This window comes from Spea bombifrons, chromosome 3 (assembly GCF_027358695.1).
Source record: "Spea bombifrons isolate aSpeBom1 chromosome 3, aSpeBom1.2.pri, whole genome shotgun sequence".
Classification (NCBI taxonomy): domain Eukaryota; kingdom Metazoa; phylum Chordata; class Amphibia; order Anura; family Pelobatidae; genus Spea; species Spea bombifrons.
In genome coordinates, this window is record NC_071089.1 from 92,045,861 (window position 1) to 92,066,395 (window position 20,535).

The window sequence follows — 20,535 nt, forward strand, 5'->3', positions numbered from 1 at the left end:
CGCTAGTTTTAGGCGATGATCCCTTGGTTCTGAGAAGCGTCCGGGTGGGTCATCTTCCAGACCATCCTTAGGGCAGCATTTGCCATGTGACCAGCTGCCACAGAGCTCTATGGACAGCCAGGGGTTTATATAACACACAAGCCCCCCCCCCCAGTCTATAGAAGCAGATGGGAAGGCTGGGTGTGAGGTTTAACCCTTTAATGCTGGAGCGCACTACTTCTTTTACTGCTAGAGCTTACCTGATGAACATCTAAGGAGTATTTCAAAGAATTTCCTTATCCACCTCTAGTGAGATTTATGTACAGCAGCGAAAGGATATATTGGAAAATAGTTTATATTTTATTGAAAAATGTCATCATGTAAAATATACATTTATAGAAATGTTCAACACAAACAGGTAGATCTGTGGGAAAAAAGGCACAAGTATGTGAACAATGAAACAATATTTACACTGCAGTAAAGATGGACAATATCTAAAGTAATAGCAGCACTGTATGGATGACCAGAATCCTTCCAAGCCGGTCATAACAGATCACATTAGAAAACAGTTAAATGTCTGAAACGTCCATGAAATCATTTAGGAACATCCGACCGCATTCATTTCAGCAAGTCCTTTCGCAGCAATCACTTTTGGATTCGTAGCGACACTTTTCGTGGTATTGTGAGTCTTGTAAATTCCAATAAGTCGATCAGCGATCTCAAACATGTTGTTGCGGAGAGATATTATAATGAACTGGGCATTTTTTGTTTGTTCCTAAAATAAGAAAAAATAATTACTTTGTATTAATGTTTCCTGGGTAGTAATTGCTGGACATCAATTGCATTATTGTTTACTGATTCAATAAATGTGTTCGTTATTGTAATAAAATCAAACATATCCAGAATCTTAGAAGCTATCAGTGATATTGAAATGACTGCATTAGAATTGGCGTGCGTGCGCCTAATACTTACATAAATATAGAATGCCACAATGGACACGTTTTTGAAGTCCAGGGCTGCGTCGATTTCATCCATAAAGTAAAGAGGTGTTGGTTTATAGTGATGAAGAGCAAAAACCAAAGCTAGAGAACTCAAGGTTTTCTCTCCGCCCGAGAGATTGAATATCTTCTTCCAGCTTTTCTTTGGTGGCCTCACACTAAGTGAAGAAGAAACACAAAAGAAATGAAGGCAAGTAGAGATCATACATTTTCTTCACATTTATCCAGCTGCACATACATCCTGTGCCCAGATACCCAGATCTCATCATCTTCAGAGCCCCCGTCACACAGAAGCAGAGTGAAGAAAGGACGTACCTGAACATGATGCCTTCTGAAAACGGGTCCAGGCTGTCCACCAGCTCCAGCTCCGCATCCCCTCCCAGAGTCAGCATCTGGTAGTTTTCCTTCAGCTTGTTTGTTATGACATTGAATCCAGCCATAAACTCGTTGAGCCTCTGCTTCCGGAGATCCTCGTACGCTCGGCGGAAGTTATCCCTCTCGTTTGTAATTTCATCCAGTTCCGCGACTCTTTGCAAGTAGAGCTCTTCCTGTTAAGCAAAACACATTCGTAACGATCACATGTATTCCCATACTGACAAGATGCCGGAGAACGGCAATATTCTACAGAATTACAGCTAAAGCATAAAGATTACACAGGAAATAAAACCAATATCATGGAAAATAACCTTAACCCCTTCCATACCAAGATTGTTTTTAGCACGTTTTGCCATTTTTGCCATGTGTTTGTTTAATCAAGATTTTTTTCACACAAATTATACAACCCCCCCCCCCCCCCGAAAAATAAGGCTTTCAGTTGGAACCATAGAAACAGGCAATAAATGATAATTGAGTGTTGGTATGTAAAATTATATAAAATTTATTTTTCTTAATTTCTTCTACCCAGTAGGTGCCACCAATGACCCAATTTATGTTCAGCAACATGGATATAGCCTACATACATGTTTTTATGTTCTAGAGGGTCACATACATCCCTTAAATAGTACTATAGGGTACTATTTTAAAGACTTCTGGGTAAAGGGACAGGGGGTTATAGTTTATACATGTAGTGCTTGGGCAACAGAATGTCAAGGCTATTTTTATTCAATTTTTTCCACTTTATAACACACATCAAGTGCTTGTGCCATTACATGCGATCGGTACCCATGTAGGCTTCTGACAACAGACAGCCCGATCTCTTGTGCAGTGGCAGGGAGATGTCCCTGGCACTGTGAAAAACACATGACATACAGGCATGTCCTGAAGGGACTGAAGGGGTTAAAGCATAAATATTTGCCAAAGAGACACCACCTTGAGAACACTTTTCTTTACCTCCTAACTCCATAATACCCGTTTATGAAGCTTTGAAACACTGCTCGATGTTAAAACCATATAAAAAATACAAGTTCTCCATGTCAATTTAAAACCGTAAATTGCATCTTCTGTAGAAGACATCTGTATAACTGGAAACCTCATGGAGCAAAAAATGCTTTGCAGTTGGAGGACATTAGATGGTCTTAGATGTGCTTTTTACCTTCTTTTTATATTCTGCAATAGCACCAAGATTCGGCTTCATTTCCACACTTTTTGCCTCTAGAAGTGCAACCTGGTTATTTATTTGATCTGGATCTTTAATGGCATTCAGTTCCTCTGCTGTTAGTACTGGAAGAACCTCCTCCGGGTTGTCTTCTATTCTGTGTAACGTGAGCTTTGATATCTAAATCAGGTAAATGCAAAGAACATGTAGGTAAAATTATAAACAAACACTATATGGACAAAAGTTTTACAAAACATATGCATAGACATTCATATGTTGTTGGTCCCCTTTTGCAGATATAACAGTTTCCATTCTTCTTGGAAGGGTTCCCACAATATTTTGGAGTGTTTATGGGGAAGTTTTGCCCATTCATCCAGTAGAGCATTTGTGAGGTCAGTCACTGATGAGAAGGTCCGGCTTTCAATCTCCGTTCCAGTTCATCCCAAAGGTGTTAAATTGGGTAGCGGTCAGGGCTCCATGTGGCCGGTCAAGTTGAAAGCATAACAAGAGATTTTGGACAATGATATGCTTCCAGCTTTGTGGGGACAGTTTGGGGAAGGTCCTTTCCTGTCCCAGCATGACTGTGCCCCAGACCACAAATAAAGGTCCATAAAGACATGGTTGGATGAGTTTGGTGTGGATGAACTTGACCGGCCCGCAAAAGTCTCTGCTGGAAACTATTTACACATCGTGGGTATCACAGTAGAAACAAGATTTCAGCCCCTCTCTGGGGCTTTTATCTCTATTGGTAAAAGCCCCAGAGAGGGGCTAAAACTATGAGTTTCTATTGTGATACCCACATGTGAATAGTCTCCTGCTTCCAGCAGAAACTCTTGGTATAATTATATATATGTAAAGTCTCCAAATGAATGAAGAACCAACAGCATGCATTACCTCTTTCTGCCAGTATTTGATTTTAGACTGATGTTCTGATATGTGACTGTCTATTTGTTCAATTTTGAGCCTTATGTTAAGAGCATCTTTTTGGAGGGCATGTTCTTTATCCTGAATAGCTTTCATTTCTTGAAGCAAGCCACGGTGTTGTTCTTGGACATCTGGGAGAGAACTCTAAACATAAGAAATATAAAGATTACAGAATAAAACTGTAAACCACTATCTCAGTACCTTCTAATATGATTTATTAAGCACCAGTGTCATTTTTATTGATTATATATAAAACTCAGCCCTCAATAACAGTTGCCTAGTAAGGAAATTAACTATCAAGGGCCATTACAAGATCCAAGTAATGGACAATCACTCTGTTCCACTCAACAATGTGTTACACGTCTTCCTAAAACACAATGGCTCAACACAATGTCAACGCTCTTGGTTTAGTAACCAAAGCTCAAAGCTTGCAAGACAACAAAATTAAAGGGTCAGACTATGGATGTTAAAAGGCGCTCTGAATAACTTCTATACAAACTATAAAGAAAGTGACATTTTACTTGAAATCTCAATGGCATTGCCCTTCCCCAAAACAGCAATGTATACCTCTGCATCTTTACATTCAGTCATTACAGTAGTGGCTTTTTCTTCAAGGTTTTTTAACTCTTCAGTCAATTCCTCGATAGTTTTGTCGTTGTCTACAATTTCCTTTTCAGTACGGACAACAGCATCTTCTGACTTTTTGAGGTTTCTTTAACAAAATGGAAATTATAAACAGTTATCCTATAATATCCCACGCACGGCTATCTACATGGATCAAGTGGTTACATGTTGGTGTGCCATCTCTCCATATGTAAAAACATACAAATAATACACGCGGCTACTAATATATATATATATATACACACACACAGACATACACACACACATACATATACACACACGTTAAACCATTATACAATGTGATGTAATGTATGCAGTCATAGTTTTAAAATTTGAAGTATTTCTGGATGAGTTTGGCCATTCAACCGTTCTAAGAATGAGGTTTCTAATACCGCATTTAGTTCTAAAAGTGTTACATTCCGCAGAATAAGTGTTTGAATAGTTTGCTCTAACCATTGAAGTGTCAGTCAAGACATATCAATAACCCATATTTACATTATTCAGAATATGTAGGACCCCACATTTGTATTGCCAAGACAGACAGTGTACCCCCAAAAGCTTAACCGTCATCATATTTTGTCAGAATAGATATTGCGTATATTTTTGTATCTCCGTACCGGTCCGCTGTCTTGATCGAAACTTGCGCCTTTGTTATAGAAGATGCACATTCATCTATCTCTCTATTGATTTTATCGAGCTTGTCTTGTTGAGCTTTCAGTTTGTGATTGTTAATATCAACTATGAGCTTGTGAAGACGTTTCACTTCCTGCTCCACTTTTCCAGATTTCTCTGCGGCATTTTCATACTCTGAGATAAAAATAAAGTCGTCTTAGTTGTGGAGCAATCAGGGAGCCTACAAACAGCATATAATCCAAGTCTGGCAGGTGGAAGAAGCCGTAAAGCTCTCCGAAGAAACTAGATGCACATGTATCTGATCTGTAGAAACTGTGGTCTCATCAGAAAGCATTAAATAAACTTCGCTGTCACAGCTTTAATAATAAAGAAACTACAGTCTCGTGGGTTGTACTTTTTTTGTAGTTAAACGGTTTCAGAGATATTTAGTTACGTTCACATTGGATGCAGAGATCCGGCTTTGTGCAGCAGAAACCGTATGTAATCAATGTCCTGTCTTGATGTAATATTCCTTCTTGTCCCCTGCTAATATAAAGCCTGCATGAACCACAAACTTAATAGGGGAGGAATAATCCAGAGGGAACAGCAATCCAATCAGACTAGGTAAATGTCCTGAAAATCTTGACAAATCAAGGCCTGCTGGGAACACGAGTCTCCTGTAATAAGCCTGCTCATTACATACATATATCAGAAGCATTTAAGTGAACAAATAAAAAAATGTTTGGTGGTCATACCAGTGCATTCGGTTTAAATGGATTAGCCCACCATAATAACAACAGGTGCTCTACTTAATATATATATATCTATATATTATTGAAACAAGTGAAAAAAATGAAATGAGTACAAAACTGGTATACCTTTCCTGAAAGTTTCTAGTTTTTTGTCCATGAGTTTTTGTTGGTTTTTGTCTGGGGCAGAAGCGGCCACATTAGCTTCCAGCTCTTTCACTTGTGCTTTTAGATGAACTTCTTGCTCAGAGAGACTCTGAAGAAATACAATGGCGCATGGCATTTTTGTCAGGTTACATTTACAAATAGCCAAGTCATGTTATTATTCAATGTAGCCACCTATACGATTTGCAGTGGGTTATCCACCTATTAGATTTGTTACAATAGCGGAAGCTATGTTTGGGGTATGAGGGCCATTAGCACGCATGATTTATGTACCTGTATGCTAGCAGTGTATTTCTCAAATGTATTCTTCATGTCGCGAGTTGCTGGTCGAAGTTTAGCTAGCTCTTCTTCTAGCTGCCCTTTGCGATGCTGCACGGTTGCAGCCTTTTCGGAATCACAACTAAGTTTGGATTCCATTTTTTGTAACTGAATGAAAAAAAGAATATGCGTAACTGGATAGGAAATTATTTATATCAGCACTTTTACACTAAACTGTATTTCATTAGTGACAGGCAATACTAACCTGTGCATCTGAAATTTCAACCATAACAGATGATCCCATCCTGCCTTTCATAACCTTTCCACCGCCACCTGTCATTGTACCTAGAAAGGGGGGTGGAGACAAACAAATTACTACAATTCAGATCTGGGGCAGGAAAGAGATTATATATACTCCAGGGGTATTACAGAAAGTTATTTACCAGACTGCTCTATAATTTGGCCTTGCAAAGTCACAACTCTCCATCTCTTATTCTTCTGGAACGCAACTCTAGTTGCCTGATCCAGATTATCAGCCACAAGAGTATCTCTCAACGCAAAGTAGAATGCTGGTCTGATGTGCTCATCCTTCACTTTCACCATATCAAACAATCGTGGGATGTTTTCAGGAGTCTGAATCTTATCCAGACCCTTTTCCCACACTTTCATCTAGGGAAAAACAAACAAACTATTATATTATATTAATATATATATATATATATATATATATATAAAAACATTAAGGTATTTAGTATATGAATGTAAGAGGCTTTTTTTTTTAACCAGTGCAAAAGAAAAATAAGTTTCCAAAAGTAGCATGCATCACCCCCCCAGACAGTTCTAGTTTTTGTAAGTTTTCCAACAGATTAAATATTAGCTATTTGCTAGTAGATAACAGCTGGAACACAAACACCCTGACCCCTTATCAGCCTGCCAACGGCTGAAACGTAATCACCCAGCGGGACACGGAATTATGAAAGTCTATGGAGGAATGGACCTCAGTAGCAAAGAACCATCTCTGTGTGTGGTGTTTGAGCATGAAAAGTATCATACGCCTGCATTATTGTTTATATGGAATATAATATATATTATATAATATATTATACAGTCGCATTCTGGATCTGAGGGCACAACGCCGCTAATTAACAGGACAGGAATTGTGTGTATTCTTGTCTGAAAGCAAGTTAATTTAATGAATTATTACTTGATATGCCTGCACTTAATCTGGGATATCCAAAAATACATGGCTTGTCTGCAACTATTGAGGACTGGCGCTGCATTCTGTATAATGGAATATTAAAATCAGATCGCCAACCATACCTTGTCTAAACCAACGAAGGTGGCAACACCAACATTTTGTCTCTTCAAAAAATTGACACATTCTTGAGCGGTGTCAATAGTGTCAACGACAATATGATCCAAGGCACCGCATGACGATGAAATAGCAACATCATACTTCTCATCAATAGCTCCAAGGTCACCCTGAAAAAAAGAATCAGGATTTAAAAAACAAACAAAAAAAAAAAAAAAACACATAGGTAGCCATTTTTCAGGGAAATTCTCTTTCACAAACTGCATATGCACTCATTCAACTTCAGGAGGCGGGCGCATGGAAAACGGACTGAAATAAACACTAGATTTAACATTTATAATATCTACTCAGGACATTCTCTTTCACAAGACTTATTCATCAAAATAAAATCCAAGATACACTTGAATTATTTGTAAATTCATCGGTTTCCGAGAAATGCTCACTTATGGATGGCATACTGAGGGCTCCATGAGCTCAATATCTAAATCCTAGAAAATGAAGTAAAAGGGATGACAAAATGGCCATTAAAAAAACTCCCAAAAAACAGCAACCATGTGGTTCGCTCACTAAAGTGAACAAGATACAATTGCAGTTTGACTCACTAAGGCTAGAAAGCTTCTATAGAGAGCCAAGACGGCACTGCACAACGCATTGATAAATCACTGAGCAGCCTGTTAGATCTCCTCGTATTAAGGCAAACACACGCAATTACTAGGATTTTTTTTTTTTTTCCTCTATCAGTCCACTATGGAACTGAAAAACTAAAACTCACCAGTCTTCCATAAATTCCAGGAATTTTTCCTGATTTCTTTTGTTGAATGAGGGCATCAAGAACCTTTCCTCTGCTTCGATTTGCAGATAAAGAACTTTTTGCTTCCTCTACTTTTTGTCGCAACTCACGCACTTGATTCTTAATATTAATTTCTTCTTGCACTAGACTTTCAAGTTCATCTTCCTTCTACATATACATAAAACATTTTTAAATTATAAAGCTTTAAAACACATCTTTTACATTGTTTAACACAATCTATCGTCAAACACAGCAGCAACTATACAAAACAAAAAGCCGGCAATAGGAGGAAAACAACTTTTCAGGACAAGCAGCAAACAATACTGTGGGCACCGAGTATAAGTGAGGCAGGCGTAATGAGTTAAAAGCAAAAACTCACTTTATTCCTTATTATCCATAGTTTTTCATTAAAAACATCCACAAATAATCAGCGAAACACTATAAACTGTCACCTATTGTACAAACATTTGTGGACCATGCTATCAATGCTGGAATAAAGTAAATGTGTGCTACACAAGATATTACTACCTGCCCCATGAGCAAGTCAAAGCTGAAATGTGTGTACAATCTTTTTTAAGCCTGCAGTGAACACAGGTAGGCAACAAGAAATAAGGAATATTATGTAGAAATAACTACGGAGTTAAAAAAGGATAACTGAGTTGGAAGATAATACTCTCTCCAGTCCATCATAGAGGGATTTGAGGTAATCAAGGCTCCAGCCGTTGCCCATCCAGGATTGCTGGGTACAAGTAGGCAGAACGGACAGGTTCTAACATTTTTCCCTTAACAATAAGAAACACACATTGGTGAAATGCAACTAACCTTCTTCAGATCTTCTTCACACTTGGGTAATTTGGGTTCGAGTTCTTTGATGGCAGCTTTCCTCTCCTTTAGAGTAGCTGAAGCAGTGTTTAAAGCCTCCTTAGCTTTGTTAAGCTGCGCCAGAGCAGTGTTGTGGCGACTGAGATAGATATCTAGTTCAGACTGGGCCACATCCATCTTAGAACGTGCTTCGTTCACCGCTTTGCTAAACTCCATCAGCTCTTTCTCTTTCCCCTATACAAGCCAAGACACACAACGTTACAGTATTTTCACTTTTTGTCATTAAAAATAAAACCAATCGGTCTATAAATTTTGTATGTATTTTACACTACATTGAAATGTTTAGCCCAATAACATACCTCTTTTTCCTCTTGTAAACCTTGGGTTTCCTTTTTAAGGCTATCCATAACTTCCTTAAGCTTGTCTTCCTCCTTTTCTTTATCCTGTTCCAGCACTTCCTTTTTCCTGGTGGCCTCCTCAATGATCTTCTGGCTGCTGGCTGGCACACTTTGTAATTCTTCCACCTAAAATGCAGTATCATGCGTTCAGCAAATATATGAAGCAGGTAAAATTCCAAGACTGCTGAATGCATTTCCAAATTATATGAAGCTGTACCTTTTCTTTGTCTTTTTGCAGCTGTTTCTGAAGTTTCTTCACTTTACTCTTTGAATGTTTCAGTTTCTCTCTGACATCAACATCCTGCAGATCCAACTGAGTGAATTTTTCCCGGTTTTCTTCAATGAATTTTGTAATTTTATTTAGTTGCCTTTAAAATGAAGAAAACAAATTACAAAGTAAAGTAACCCCCGAAAAACAAAAGCTGCATGCAAAACAAGTGAATTAAAAGCGAGACATACATTTCCACGTCCTTCAACGCTTTATTCTTCAGCTTCATTTCCTCACATAGCAGTTTACTTTTTTCGTTGATTTCCGTAGTATCTTCTTGGATCTTTTCTTTTTGCGACTCCATTTCTTGGGTACGTTTCTGCAAGTCGTGTCTAATAGGAAAACATACATGTTATATATCGAAAACTTACTGTATATTTTTGTTTCCCTTTCTAAAGTTCAAGCAAAGTAATTTCTGGATCATTGACACTTATGCACAAATAATAAATAAATGCAAACTTGGACTTACATATAGTACTGACATATCTGGTTCTTCTTCTTAAAAATTTCATTTTCGACAGTAAGGAACTCAATGGCCTTGTTTTTTTCTCCTTCTAATGCATCCTTTTCTTTTTCCACCATTTTAACCCTATTGAGCTGTTAAGGTGAACATACAGTTGGTTAAACACACACAAAAAAACAAGACATTAACTGCCCAGGATTGTTTAAGAGCCATTGTTCGAAATGGCCAGCATATTAACAACCAGTAACTAAACCCACATTTAATTAAAACTATTGCATCTGACTGGTGGTAAGGCACATGGCAGGAGATAGTTGACAGGTTGGGGTGGGATGGCTGAGAAAAGGGACAAATACAGATACCGGATTGCTACAGACACTGCAAACATGTAAACGAGAGCGCTCAGCGATCATACAATCCCTGGAGCGTTACCTTGACAGTGACTGCATCATTTTCCATGTATAGTATGCCGAGTCAAGACAAGGAATACAGGAGCCAATCAACAATATTTTGTGTTAGTTTAATACTCTAATAGTCTCCCCAATCAAACACTAGATAGGACTTGACTGGATCCCTAAATCACAGCTCTTGATTAAGCCAAAATAAAACCTGCTTTTATTTGACATACCATGGAGGTGGGGTGACTTGTTCCCTCCGCTGAGTTTATGTACCCCAGTATAAAACTGACCTCCTCGTCATCACTGGTTTTTATTTATATTAGTTTTTAGGAGCTCCATGTTCCGACCTAACATTTCTGCTGTTGCACTCAGACAAAACATTGAGCTCTCTTGCAAGTAAAGCTAATAAGTCTTATCATATAACATAAAACCTATCAATGCGTGTGTCTGTCACGTGCTGGTGTTCCCAAGGCTGCATTTAGTTATAAAAGCCATAAATTCAGAGCAAGTGTGAAAAAAACTGTATGTTGGTTTGCATCTAGCAAGTACCACTGTATACACACTGTGAGCCAACTGGAATTGAAAGCAATAGCACAAGAAACTTTGTACACATCTTAATCCTCAAAATAAGAAAAGCACAACTATTTAACAGAAACACCAAACACAAATAACGACTTACCTTTTCTCCTCGTTGCTCGTTTAAGACTTCAACTCTGCGGCACAGAACTTGAATGGGCTCCTTTAATCTTTCGGATCCAATGATATCCTCTAAATATTCCAACATCCCCTCATCGTGTTCAGTTTGACCTTTTGGCTTCATCATTGCAATCTGCTCCACTTCACCCTAACAGTACACCGATGTTGAACAAAAGCTACCAATTAATTTTCAGAATTTTATTTTTCATAGAAATCAAAAACAAGCTACGACATGAACTGAAATTATATTGTAATAATAAAATAAGAACTGCACAGGAAAAAATAAGATTGCCTTTTCAACAACGCTTCTACCATTGAGAAATGTATATCTGTACAGCACAATAATGCATTGGCAGCAAATAACACAAGTGCTCTTATCTGATATTGGACGGATGTGATTCCACATATAAGTTAAGCACTGAAGGTAATGCAATATATTCCCCATTGATAAATAACGGTCACTTAAAATAAATAAAATAAATGCATTGTTACACATGTACATGTACGGGCTTTGTCATTAAGGGGTTAAACAGAAACATGATGCAGAAAAACATTAACTGTGTGATAGGTAAAGAAATAAAACTCACGTTTAATATAAACTGCTATGAACTGGAAATAGTCTGCAGTTCTGAAATAATATATTATGAACACATACAAAATTATTATATATATATATTCCCCCCTCCACTATTGAAGAATTTTGGCATAAGGTTACACACTATTTTTTTTTTTAACCCCTACACTTTCATGGGGTGGCACAGAGCTTTCAAACCAATAACAGAACAGATATAGTATAATAAAAATGCATTTGTGAAGTGACCATATATGTATTATGTAGCCAAATAGAAGGGGGGCACACAGAGATAACCCCCTAAACAAGAAAAAAAAATTACAGAAAACAAAAAAATTAACCACTGCGCACCCAACAAAATAAATTGTATTGGCAGACGCAGAAAAAAGAAAATTAAGAAGATGCTATGTGCTGTTTTAAAACAGTGTCTACACGAGGGGGAAAAGTGTGTGTCTTGTGAAATTGTGTACATGTACCACTTCTGCCTTCTCGCCCACTTACGGAAATGGTCCTTTAAAAAACAGTTTACAGCTTAAATGTATTTATTTATTTTAATTGCCATTGTCCTGTTCATCTTGCAGCAATAACGCAGAATCGTTGTTCTGCAATAAGAGATATCCACATGCAGGTATGCAGTTTGCACGTTTAGCACGTGGGATTGCTTACAATAAAGTAGAAATACTGCCTATTTTAGCTCACATGTAGGGAGTATACAATTATCTGCTGTCGTAAGTGTAATAGTTTTGCTGCTATGGTTAAAAATTTAAGTAAAACTTTGGAAACATTTTTTTTCAGGCCAAGCTAAACACTAAACTATCACATGATAATGGTAAAAATACACGAACAAAACACCCCATTATTTTGACATACAATACATACAAATGAAAAATAAAAAAAATAAAAAAAAGCCACAAATCCCATCACCATCAGTCACAGGGGTTATCCACAGAAACGCAGACCATTTTTAATGCAAAAATAAAACCTAAATCTATATTCACCTGGGTTTATATTTAATGAGCGAGCGGGGCATAGAGCAGACCTGTTGCCAAAAGGCACCCCCCCCACTACAACTTGTCACAGTAGCAGGTAACCATATCAGGCAATTGTCGCCTAAATGGCATGTCCGATTTTCTTTTTCGCAATAGAGTGCCGCAACTCCATGAACATTTCTTGCCTCCTGAGTACAGGACCCCCCCCCAAAAGAAAAAATCTCATACAGGCTTAGAGTGGTATCGCCTAATCACCCCTAAAACGCAGTGGATGGGACCACCTGTAATAAGAAAACGCAACTTTTAATACTAAATATAAAAAAGAAAAAAATCATCTTTGCCTCCCAAATGGAGTGGCAGGATTTAAATGCAAGCGCTAAGCAGCTATACGTTAGACATCTGTGTGGCAGAGATTACATGGTACATAGCACAGGCTTACAATGCCAACAATGAACCACAGGGCGGTATTTAGAGTCAGTGAAGGTGTGATCTCTGGCAGGTGACAACAAGCAGTTTGATCAAAATCCCTTCCTTTCCCCGACCCAGACGAATCAGCCATCTACCGTTCCAATTCCACCTAAGATTTCTCCTACACAATAGGCGACAATGCTGAACAGCGACCACATTCCTCAGTTATATTTATACCCAAATAGATAGTTTTGTTATCCAAGGTATGGATGCGGCCTTCTAGAACATACTATCCTATATTGCATTTAAAAGCCTGGGGGTAGATCCAGCGCAATCAGGCATTCATATAGTAATGGAATGGTACACTGGCACTTCCGACTTAACACTTAATCAGAAAAATGATTTTTCCCTTTATATTGCTACCGGGAGGTAGCTACATAGTTACATAGAATCTTTTGCATACATTTTTGCACATCACTGCTCTTATAGACACTTGGGATCTCTAGCAACTACAGGGAGCTTCTGATGACTCAATTGTCATATTTGCAATCTTATACATAACTGGTAAGAAAAAAATAATAAAAAAAAAATCCACTGAGCCTTCAGGAGTTTTATTAATGGGGAAATGCACGGTATAAAGCCTATGAGCCAGTAGAGGGGAGACATCCATAGCTTCTTAAACAAAAAAACACCAACACATGTCTATTTAAAAAAAAAAAAAATTGCCAGCTCGGGTCTGGCATTGAAAACAGGAAATAAGGAGGGCAGAGAGCTCAACGTACCAAAAACCATTGGTAAAAGAATACAAGTCCACCCCATACAGACTACAGGGGTGCATACACAAAGAAACGGGGGGGCATCATTTCATTTTGACATTTGCCTCATATCATAATGACTTGATAATTGCTAAGCACTTCACAGAAGGCATATTTTTTGACAAATTGATGCCCACCATGCCCTCTGTAAGTACACAGCAGACGAATGGTTAAATTGAGGATTGCAAACCACTTTACATGAGTTTAAAACACATTATGGTTACAAAGTAAAGCAAAATGGTCAATATGGGTTCTAAAGATTAAGTTGGTACTAGGAACATTTGGCCTCTTACTACCCTGTAACTTCCATCATGCAAGGTTCATATTATACAGCCTAATGAAGAGTAGAGGATCAGGTGCATGCGCAAAAATACACAAAAAAAAGACAAAAAAAACCAGTTGTCTAAATCTTACTCCTTTATGTACAGGAACATTTCACTAGAGAGATTCAAAGCTTAAAGCTTCCTATGGGATAAAGTACTTGTGCCGCCCGTCATACTATTGCATGTAGGAGGACAGATACTAGTCGTGAATGGTATTGGAACAGATCATGCTAGAAAGAAAGCGTTCAGGGCAGCGCTCAGTTAATGCATTTTTGGGCTTCGCATGTTACATCTAATCACTGATCAGCAATTTTTTTTTTTTACTTATGAGATCTATTTACCGGCTAAACAGATATATACATACACATATATACACACACACACACACACACACACACACACACACTTATGTGAAAGAAAGTTTTTAATCGGCCACCAAAAAAAAAACAAAAAGCACCCAAAAAGATGTAGATTTGAAAGTGGCAGTTGTTTATCTGCAATTAAATATATAATGTATCAACCAAATTATCTTAACTTACATTTGTTAACTCCAAAAAGTATACTTTTACAATATTAAACAATCAATTAGATATGGCTCTACAATATTGAAAAACCCAAATATATTATTTATTTTTACAGATTTGGTTACCATAGAAACGCTACAAACTATATAAACCTGCTTTGGGGTTGCACCTTTCTGATATGGATTTGCAGCAGAAGCTTTAGCGTTAAGGTTACGTGTGCTCCTTTTAAGCTAAGAATTTACACAAAGTTGCTCATTCATTGTTGGGTCTCGTTTATTGATAAATTAATGCAATGCAACTCAATTGATCAAAGCATAAAAACATTTTAAAAATAATGTCAACCTAATTATGAAAATGATGCAAGGAGAGTACTGTGATTTGTGATGTTGCCACACCCCACAAAAACAGTACAAATCTGGTGTGTGTGTGGGTCAGACACACAAATTATACATATATAATAGAATTGCCAGAATAAAAAAAAAAAAAAAAAAAAAAAAAAAAAAAAACTTTAATTCACCATCATGTGATACACACTAATAAGATCACCAAACAGAAAAAGCTCATTTAAATATAAGTACACAATTAACATATGGCCAAATGACTTTCATTCTTCAAGGAGAGAAGATCCGAATTAAGCTTTAAACTCATGTAACTAAGTCAATTTTTTACAGGAGCAACAACTTGTAATAAAAATATATTTTTTTTTTATATGGCCAAATATAGTCTGCCATGAAACAACATTTTAATGCAGCAGGAGATACAGTTTAATATCATAAAATAAAAGATGCAAACCATGATGTAAGATGTAAAATTGCAAACCATGAAGTCAATGGTTAATAATGGCATCATAAAGCAGACCAAGCCGACAAGCCATACTGGCAGCTGGAAGGTTAATGATTGAGACAATACTAATGCTTGATTCAGCCTTTTTAAATATAAGGCTGCATCGAGAGTTTTCTAAGAAGTATAATTTATCTTGAAGTAAAAACAAAAAATAAAATAAAAAATATTACAGGCTGTACGTTTTCTTAGGCAGAGGGGATTAACTATTTAATCACAGAAATATCCTGCAAATTGTGTAATATGGCCATACACAAAACACCGATGTATCTGATGGTATTAACCATGAAAACATTAAAATTACCATTGAATTAATAAAATCACTTAATATTTAAATGTAGATTGTTTGTTCAAATGAAGCCTGGTTAATATTTTCCTGAGCTGCTCATTCAGCCATACTAGATACACTAAACCAAAACCAGGTTTCAGAAGGCAGAAGCACAATCCTTGCCACACTTAAGCAGCACAATAATATTGGGGTTCTCGATTATACCACCCAATATTTACGTGCTGCTAATGCGGAGCAAAGAGCCCATCTACTTTTATTTAAATAAAAATAAAAAAGTGCCAGATCGCATATAATTTCCCTAAAACCCTGAAGCAGCAAATAATGATTAGTATCTGTAATAGAGCATGCAAATCATGATGTGCTGCTACAGATTATTAGGGCCATCTAAAGCCATTTCTCAAAAGAAGCCCAACAGATTGCAGAGTTAACACTGTACACTCCTGAAAACGCAGTATAGCATAATATTAATGCCGTCTTATGGTCAAAAACTCACCTGCAATATCAAGAACCTATTGTGATCCAAGTCAATTCCATGGCTTCGCAGTAAAATACCAACATCCTTAAAAGTTTTCTTTTTACCACTAATGTGGTACACAGAAGAGTTATCTTTATAAGCCGTTCTGGACACGTAGAAATTGCTGTTAGGAATAACTTCAAAATCATCCCCTTCCTGTAAAGAATATTTAAACCAAAATATCAGTCAATTCGTTGTTCGCAAATATGTATTTTTTAGCTGAGATATGTTAGGGACTATTGTCTGTTCTTTATTTTTATTAAAAGTTAGCTATGTTTTTTTTCTTTTTTTTTTGGCTCCAAAAGTGATGAGGAACGAAGAAGAAGGGGGGGGGCCTACTGCGTCTTGATAGTGCTTGCCCACAGAGTCATCAGGAAAGATAGAAAAACTAGCACGCACCCATAAAAACGTATTAACCAGCACATTCAAATCTAATCTATATATATATATATAAAAAAGAAATCAAAAAACGACAATACGTAAAGCTCCCCAGCTTTCATTTAACATTGCCCACATCTCAAAATAGGTTAACCGTACACTTACTATTCTGCAATTAATATCAGAAAACATAGCATTTACAGAACTCCTAGAAAGCTATACAAAAATGCAGAATACAAAGGTTTCCTTTTGAGAAAAAAATGCCCCTTTGTTTGTTAAACTCCTACTTTTTATATACAATATAAGAGAATGCCCAAAAATTCCTTTAGCAGAGCAAACATGCTATTTTAATGCATCCAGTGATTGATTTTTTTTTTTTTTTTTTTTTTTTTAAACAGAACACTTTCATTAAGATCCTAATGATTTTAAGTAGGTAACCCCTAAGTCCCTCGAACGTTACAATTTAAATATGCTGCTGTCTAATTTGGAATACTTTAGACAACAAAGGAGAGGACACGATCCTGCAAACAGGAAACAAACAAAACAGGGAGTGGAAAATCAAGAGAGAAAAAAAATATTCCGAAATCAATAGCTTTTCTCAGGAAAAGAAGCTTCACCTGTCCAACGAGTAGTTTTAAAAAACAAAAATCATAGCCATCATTTTAACCCTACATGCAAAAATATACGAATATATATTTTAATTTATCCACATCCGATAATCTCAACACAAAAAAAAAAAATTAAAAGGGTAGATTAAATCCGTACGCATACATCCCAATAACAACCTAGTTATCAGAATAAAAGGTGCGATTTACCTTGTCAATAATCTTTTGAAAATGAACTTCCACAGTGCAACTTTGTATATCTTTGTGCTCATCGGAATTATGTATTAAAACGGAAAGCTTTTTGGATCGGATTTTTTGTGCTCGATAGCCAAAAACAAAGAGCATGGAATCGATAACATTGGATTTTCCACTGCCATTCGGTCCAATGATGCAAGAAAAGCGCTGCCCATTAGAAAAATACAAATATAAGTGAATGGCAAGAAATATAGAAATTGCACAACTAATTCAAACAATGCTTTAAAATGTTAATACTGTTTTACAATACCATGAAACCTAATTGATAAAATTTCATTTGTATGGTAGTTAGTGATTTAGCAACCTATATACAAATAAAGCACGTTTATTCATTTCATGCACATAAAAGAAACGTCTTGCCAAGGACGTGAGATCGCGTTTGTACCTTATGAAAAGGCCCCAGAATTCGCTCCCCAGCGTACGATTTGAAGTTCTGGTTTACAATATGAGTTATCATGAGACGAGGAGCTCCGGCTTCATTGGTCATCGCTGGAGGTGGGGGAGGAGGGATGCTACTTAAAATCTCCTCTAAACTTCGATTATCGACAGCCGCATTATGGGGCTCTAGAACACAAAGAGAGAGGTTTCAGCAGTGGTTGTGAGCAGGCACCTCATCGGCTTACAACAGCTGACATGCTTACAGGTTTGCCGGCTACATTGTTACTAGCCGTGCCCTGTAAACGCCCTCCATCTCCTGCAATAAGACGGGCACTTCCACCAACTCACGGGCTCTGCTAACAAACACAAACTTTTCTGATCGGTCCGCGCACAGCACCGGCGGCCCCCGCATGCATCGAGCCAATTACTAAAAGCAAGCTAAATTACTAATCTCTCAGCGAGAACACAGGCAGACAAGCGGTAATGAGCTCAAAACTACGAATAAATCTCGCTCAGTGCCAACTGTTCGTGGACAGCCCAGAATCTAGCAGCAGCAAGTCCACAAAGAGTTAAAAGCCCGTTCCCGGTATCGTGTTCGCTGCCCACCGGTGTCAGCGCCCGTGCACCAGGCACGTGAGGGGCTTTGCTTTCACACTGACAAAGGGCACCCCATGGCTCGCCAAGTGCCAGCTCCTCAAGGGTTACGGCCGGCAGGGCGGAGGGTGTATCAACCCCCGACCCATCATCTGATCGCAGCGGCTCCTTCCAGCCCCAGTCTCCCTGACGGCTCCGTTAATAACAGGTTCTCGGTGGCCAGATTTTCACCATTTCACAATTGCCTATATCGGCACGGCAACTTTACCACTAATTGCACTAGTGATTGCTGTGGATGCAACAACAGGTTAAATGCCCATGGTTCCGAGACACGTCGCAGAGGCAGAATTTGGCAAGGATATCACCGAGCAGCAGTCCAGGGAGCGCATCCAGTGTCAGGCCCGAGCCACAAAGACTCTGCTGTCAATCACTCGCCGCCACCAAATGTCAATACCTTGTGGATGTGTCTCTCCATCTCCTTGGGCTTCACCAGCAGGCTCGGCTGTGTCATTCTCTTCCATGGGCTCCTCTCTGGCCACCGCTGTGGACACCTTTGTCTTTTTAGGCGGCATGATGACCTAAGTAATCGGGAAAGGACAGATCAGAAAAAAGCCCCGAACCCACATGTTGGCAGATCCACGCCAGCACAGACACCCCACGGCCAGGCCTGCACCGCGTAACCCAACGGCGTATCCATAGGATCGTGCCTCATAAAATGCGGCACAAGTGCAAGGCAAGTAATACATTCAGTAAAACGGGACAATAAGACAGCCCCGTAAATGTCACTCCATTGTGGAGGAACCGATTCAGTTTAATAATGGCACCGAGACTTCAATACCCCCTTAGCATACCCACAAAGAACCCTATTTTAAGTGATCGCATTTAACCCGTTAAGTGTTGGATTGGCCAAAGCTATTCCACTGTAGCGTAAAAGAGGATGCTGGCAACAAATGGGTTAATTAGATCAGAACAACACCGTTTAATCTGAAGAGCCCCATTCTTGAATGCATTTTATACACAGTGTATTCCAATACACAAAAACTCTTAATTAAAGCCATCAGCATCAATGTAGACTCTATATACAGAACATAGCAATCACAATGAAAACGTCTATAACTGCACATAAAACCTGCAATAAAAATAAAATATCCATAGGGAAAAAAACCCATAAAAAAAATAATATATAAATAATATATAAAAATAGGTCTTTGATCATTAGGTATCATTGAAAGAGTTGGGAGGAATCTCCCCTGTCAGTGGCGATCTCCTTTTAAGATGTCACGGACTAGTCAAACTGCTAAAAAGTGTTCTTTTAAAATTTTGAAAAAAAGGAAATTTAGGGATGAGCTATAGAATAATGGCAAATAAATGGTTAAGGGTGTCGGGGTGACAGCTGGGGCAGCGCTTCTGAGGCACTGCTCTGTGAAGCTGTTTACAATCCCCATCTTTTCACTGTCATATCGAGCCCTCTCAGTCCTCATCCCGCTAAAATTAAAAAAACACGAACTCGGGGGGAAAATCACCTGAAAATCGCTCCAATCGAGCCGCCTTTTCTCTAGGAGGTTCCCTGAATTTTTTGCCGATTTTTCGAGGTGTCCCAAGGGGTTGACGATGGATTTTAGGGGTAAGAGCGGCTGTTTTTCCGCGGGATGCACAGACCCTGTCTGCTTCCAGCTCGGCTACTCCACTCGAAAATGGCGCCCAAAATCCAAACTCGAACCGAAGTTCGTTACAAACGCGCACTGGATTCTGGGAAGTCACACTCAGATTTGAAAAAAATAAGGGCCGGCTGCCATTTTCCAGTAAGGGAGCGCTGTTAGTGACGCGGACCGACTAACGCTCCCCACTGAACCTTCCGCTATTGTCTGTCGCTTATTGACAGACTCACTAATAGTAGGAATTAAACGTGTTAACCGGTAATAAAATACACTTAGTTAAGAATGTAACAAGGCGGTTTGAAAGGGGTGTAACTTCGTTGCGGAGCAACCAAGATAGGTGGAGTTGTGGGCGTTCCACTGTGAAAGCACGCCACTGTGGGCTGACCGAGTACTACTCCTTCCCAGCC

General features: G+C 38.4%; 2 protein-coding genes across 2 annotated transcripts in view; one reads left to right on the forward strand and one right to left on the reverse strand.

Moving 5' to 3' along the window:
• Positions 1-20,535, forward strand: part of SPTSSB (serine palmitoyltransferase small subunit B) — a 221,912-nt gene that overhangs the window by 193,310 nt on the left and 8,067 nt on the right. The window lies entirely within an intron of this gene.
• On the reverse strand, positions 319-20,159 carry SMC4 (structural maintenance of chromosomes 4). The gene is made up of 24 exons (XM_053459544.1): positions 19,994-20,159; positions 18,925-19,048; positions 17,884-18,062; positions 17,454-17,645; positions 16,240-16,416; positions 10,971-11,135; positions 9,903-10,030; positions 9,625-9,765; positions 9,383-9,533; positions 9,127-9,291; positions 8,768-9,001; positions 7,928-8,113; positions 7,164-7,325; positions 6,287-6,512; positions 6,109-6,188; positions 5,859-6,011; positions 5,550-5,676; positions 4,677-4,866; positions 4,003-4,147; positions 3,406-3,579; positions 2,509-2,691; positions 1,293-1,525; positions 952-1,135; positions 319-754 (listed from the first exon to the last, which is right to left on the reverse strand). Exons 2-24 carry the CDS (start codon positions 19,040-19,042, stop codon positions 578-580), a joined length of 3,870 nt encoding a protein of 1,289 aa, XP_053315519.1. The 5' UTR covers positions 19,043-19,048; positions 19,994-20,159; the 3' UTR covers positions 319-577.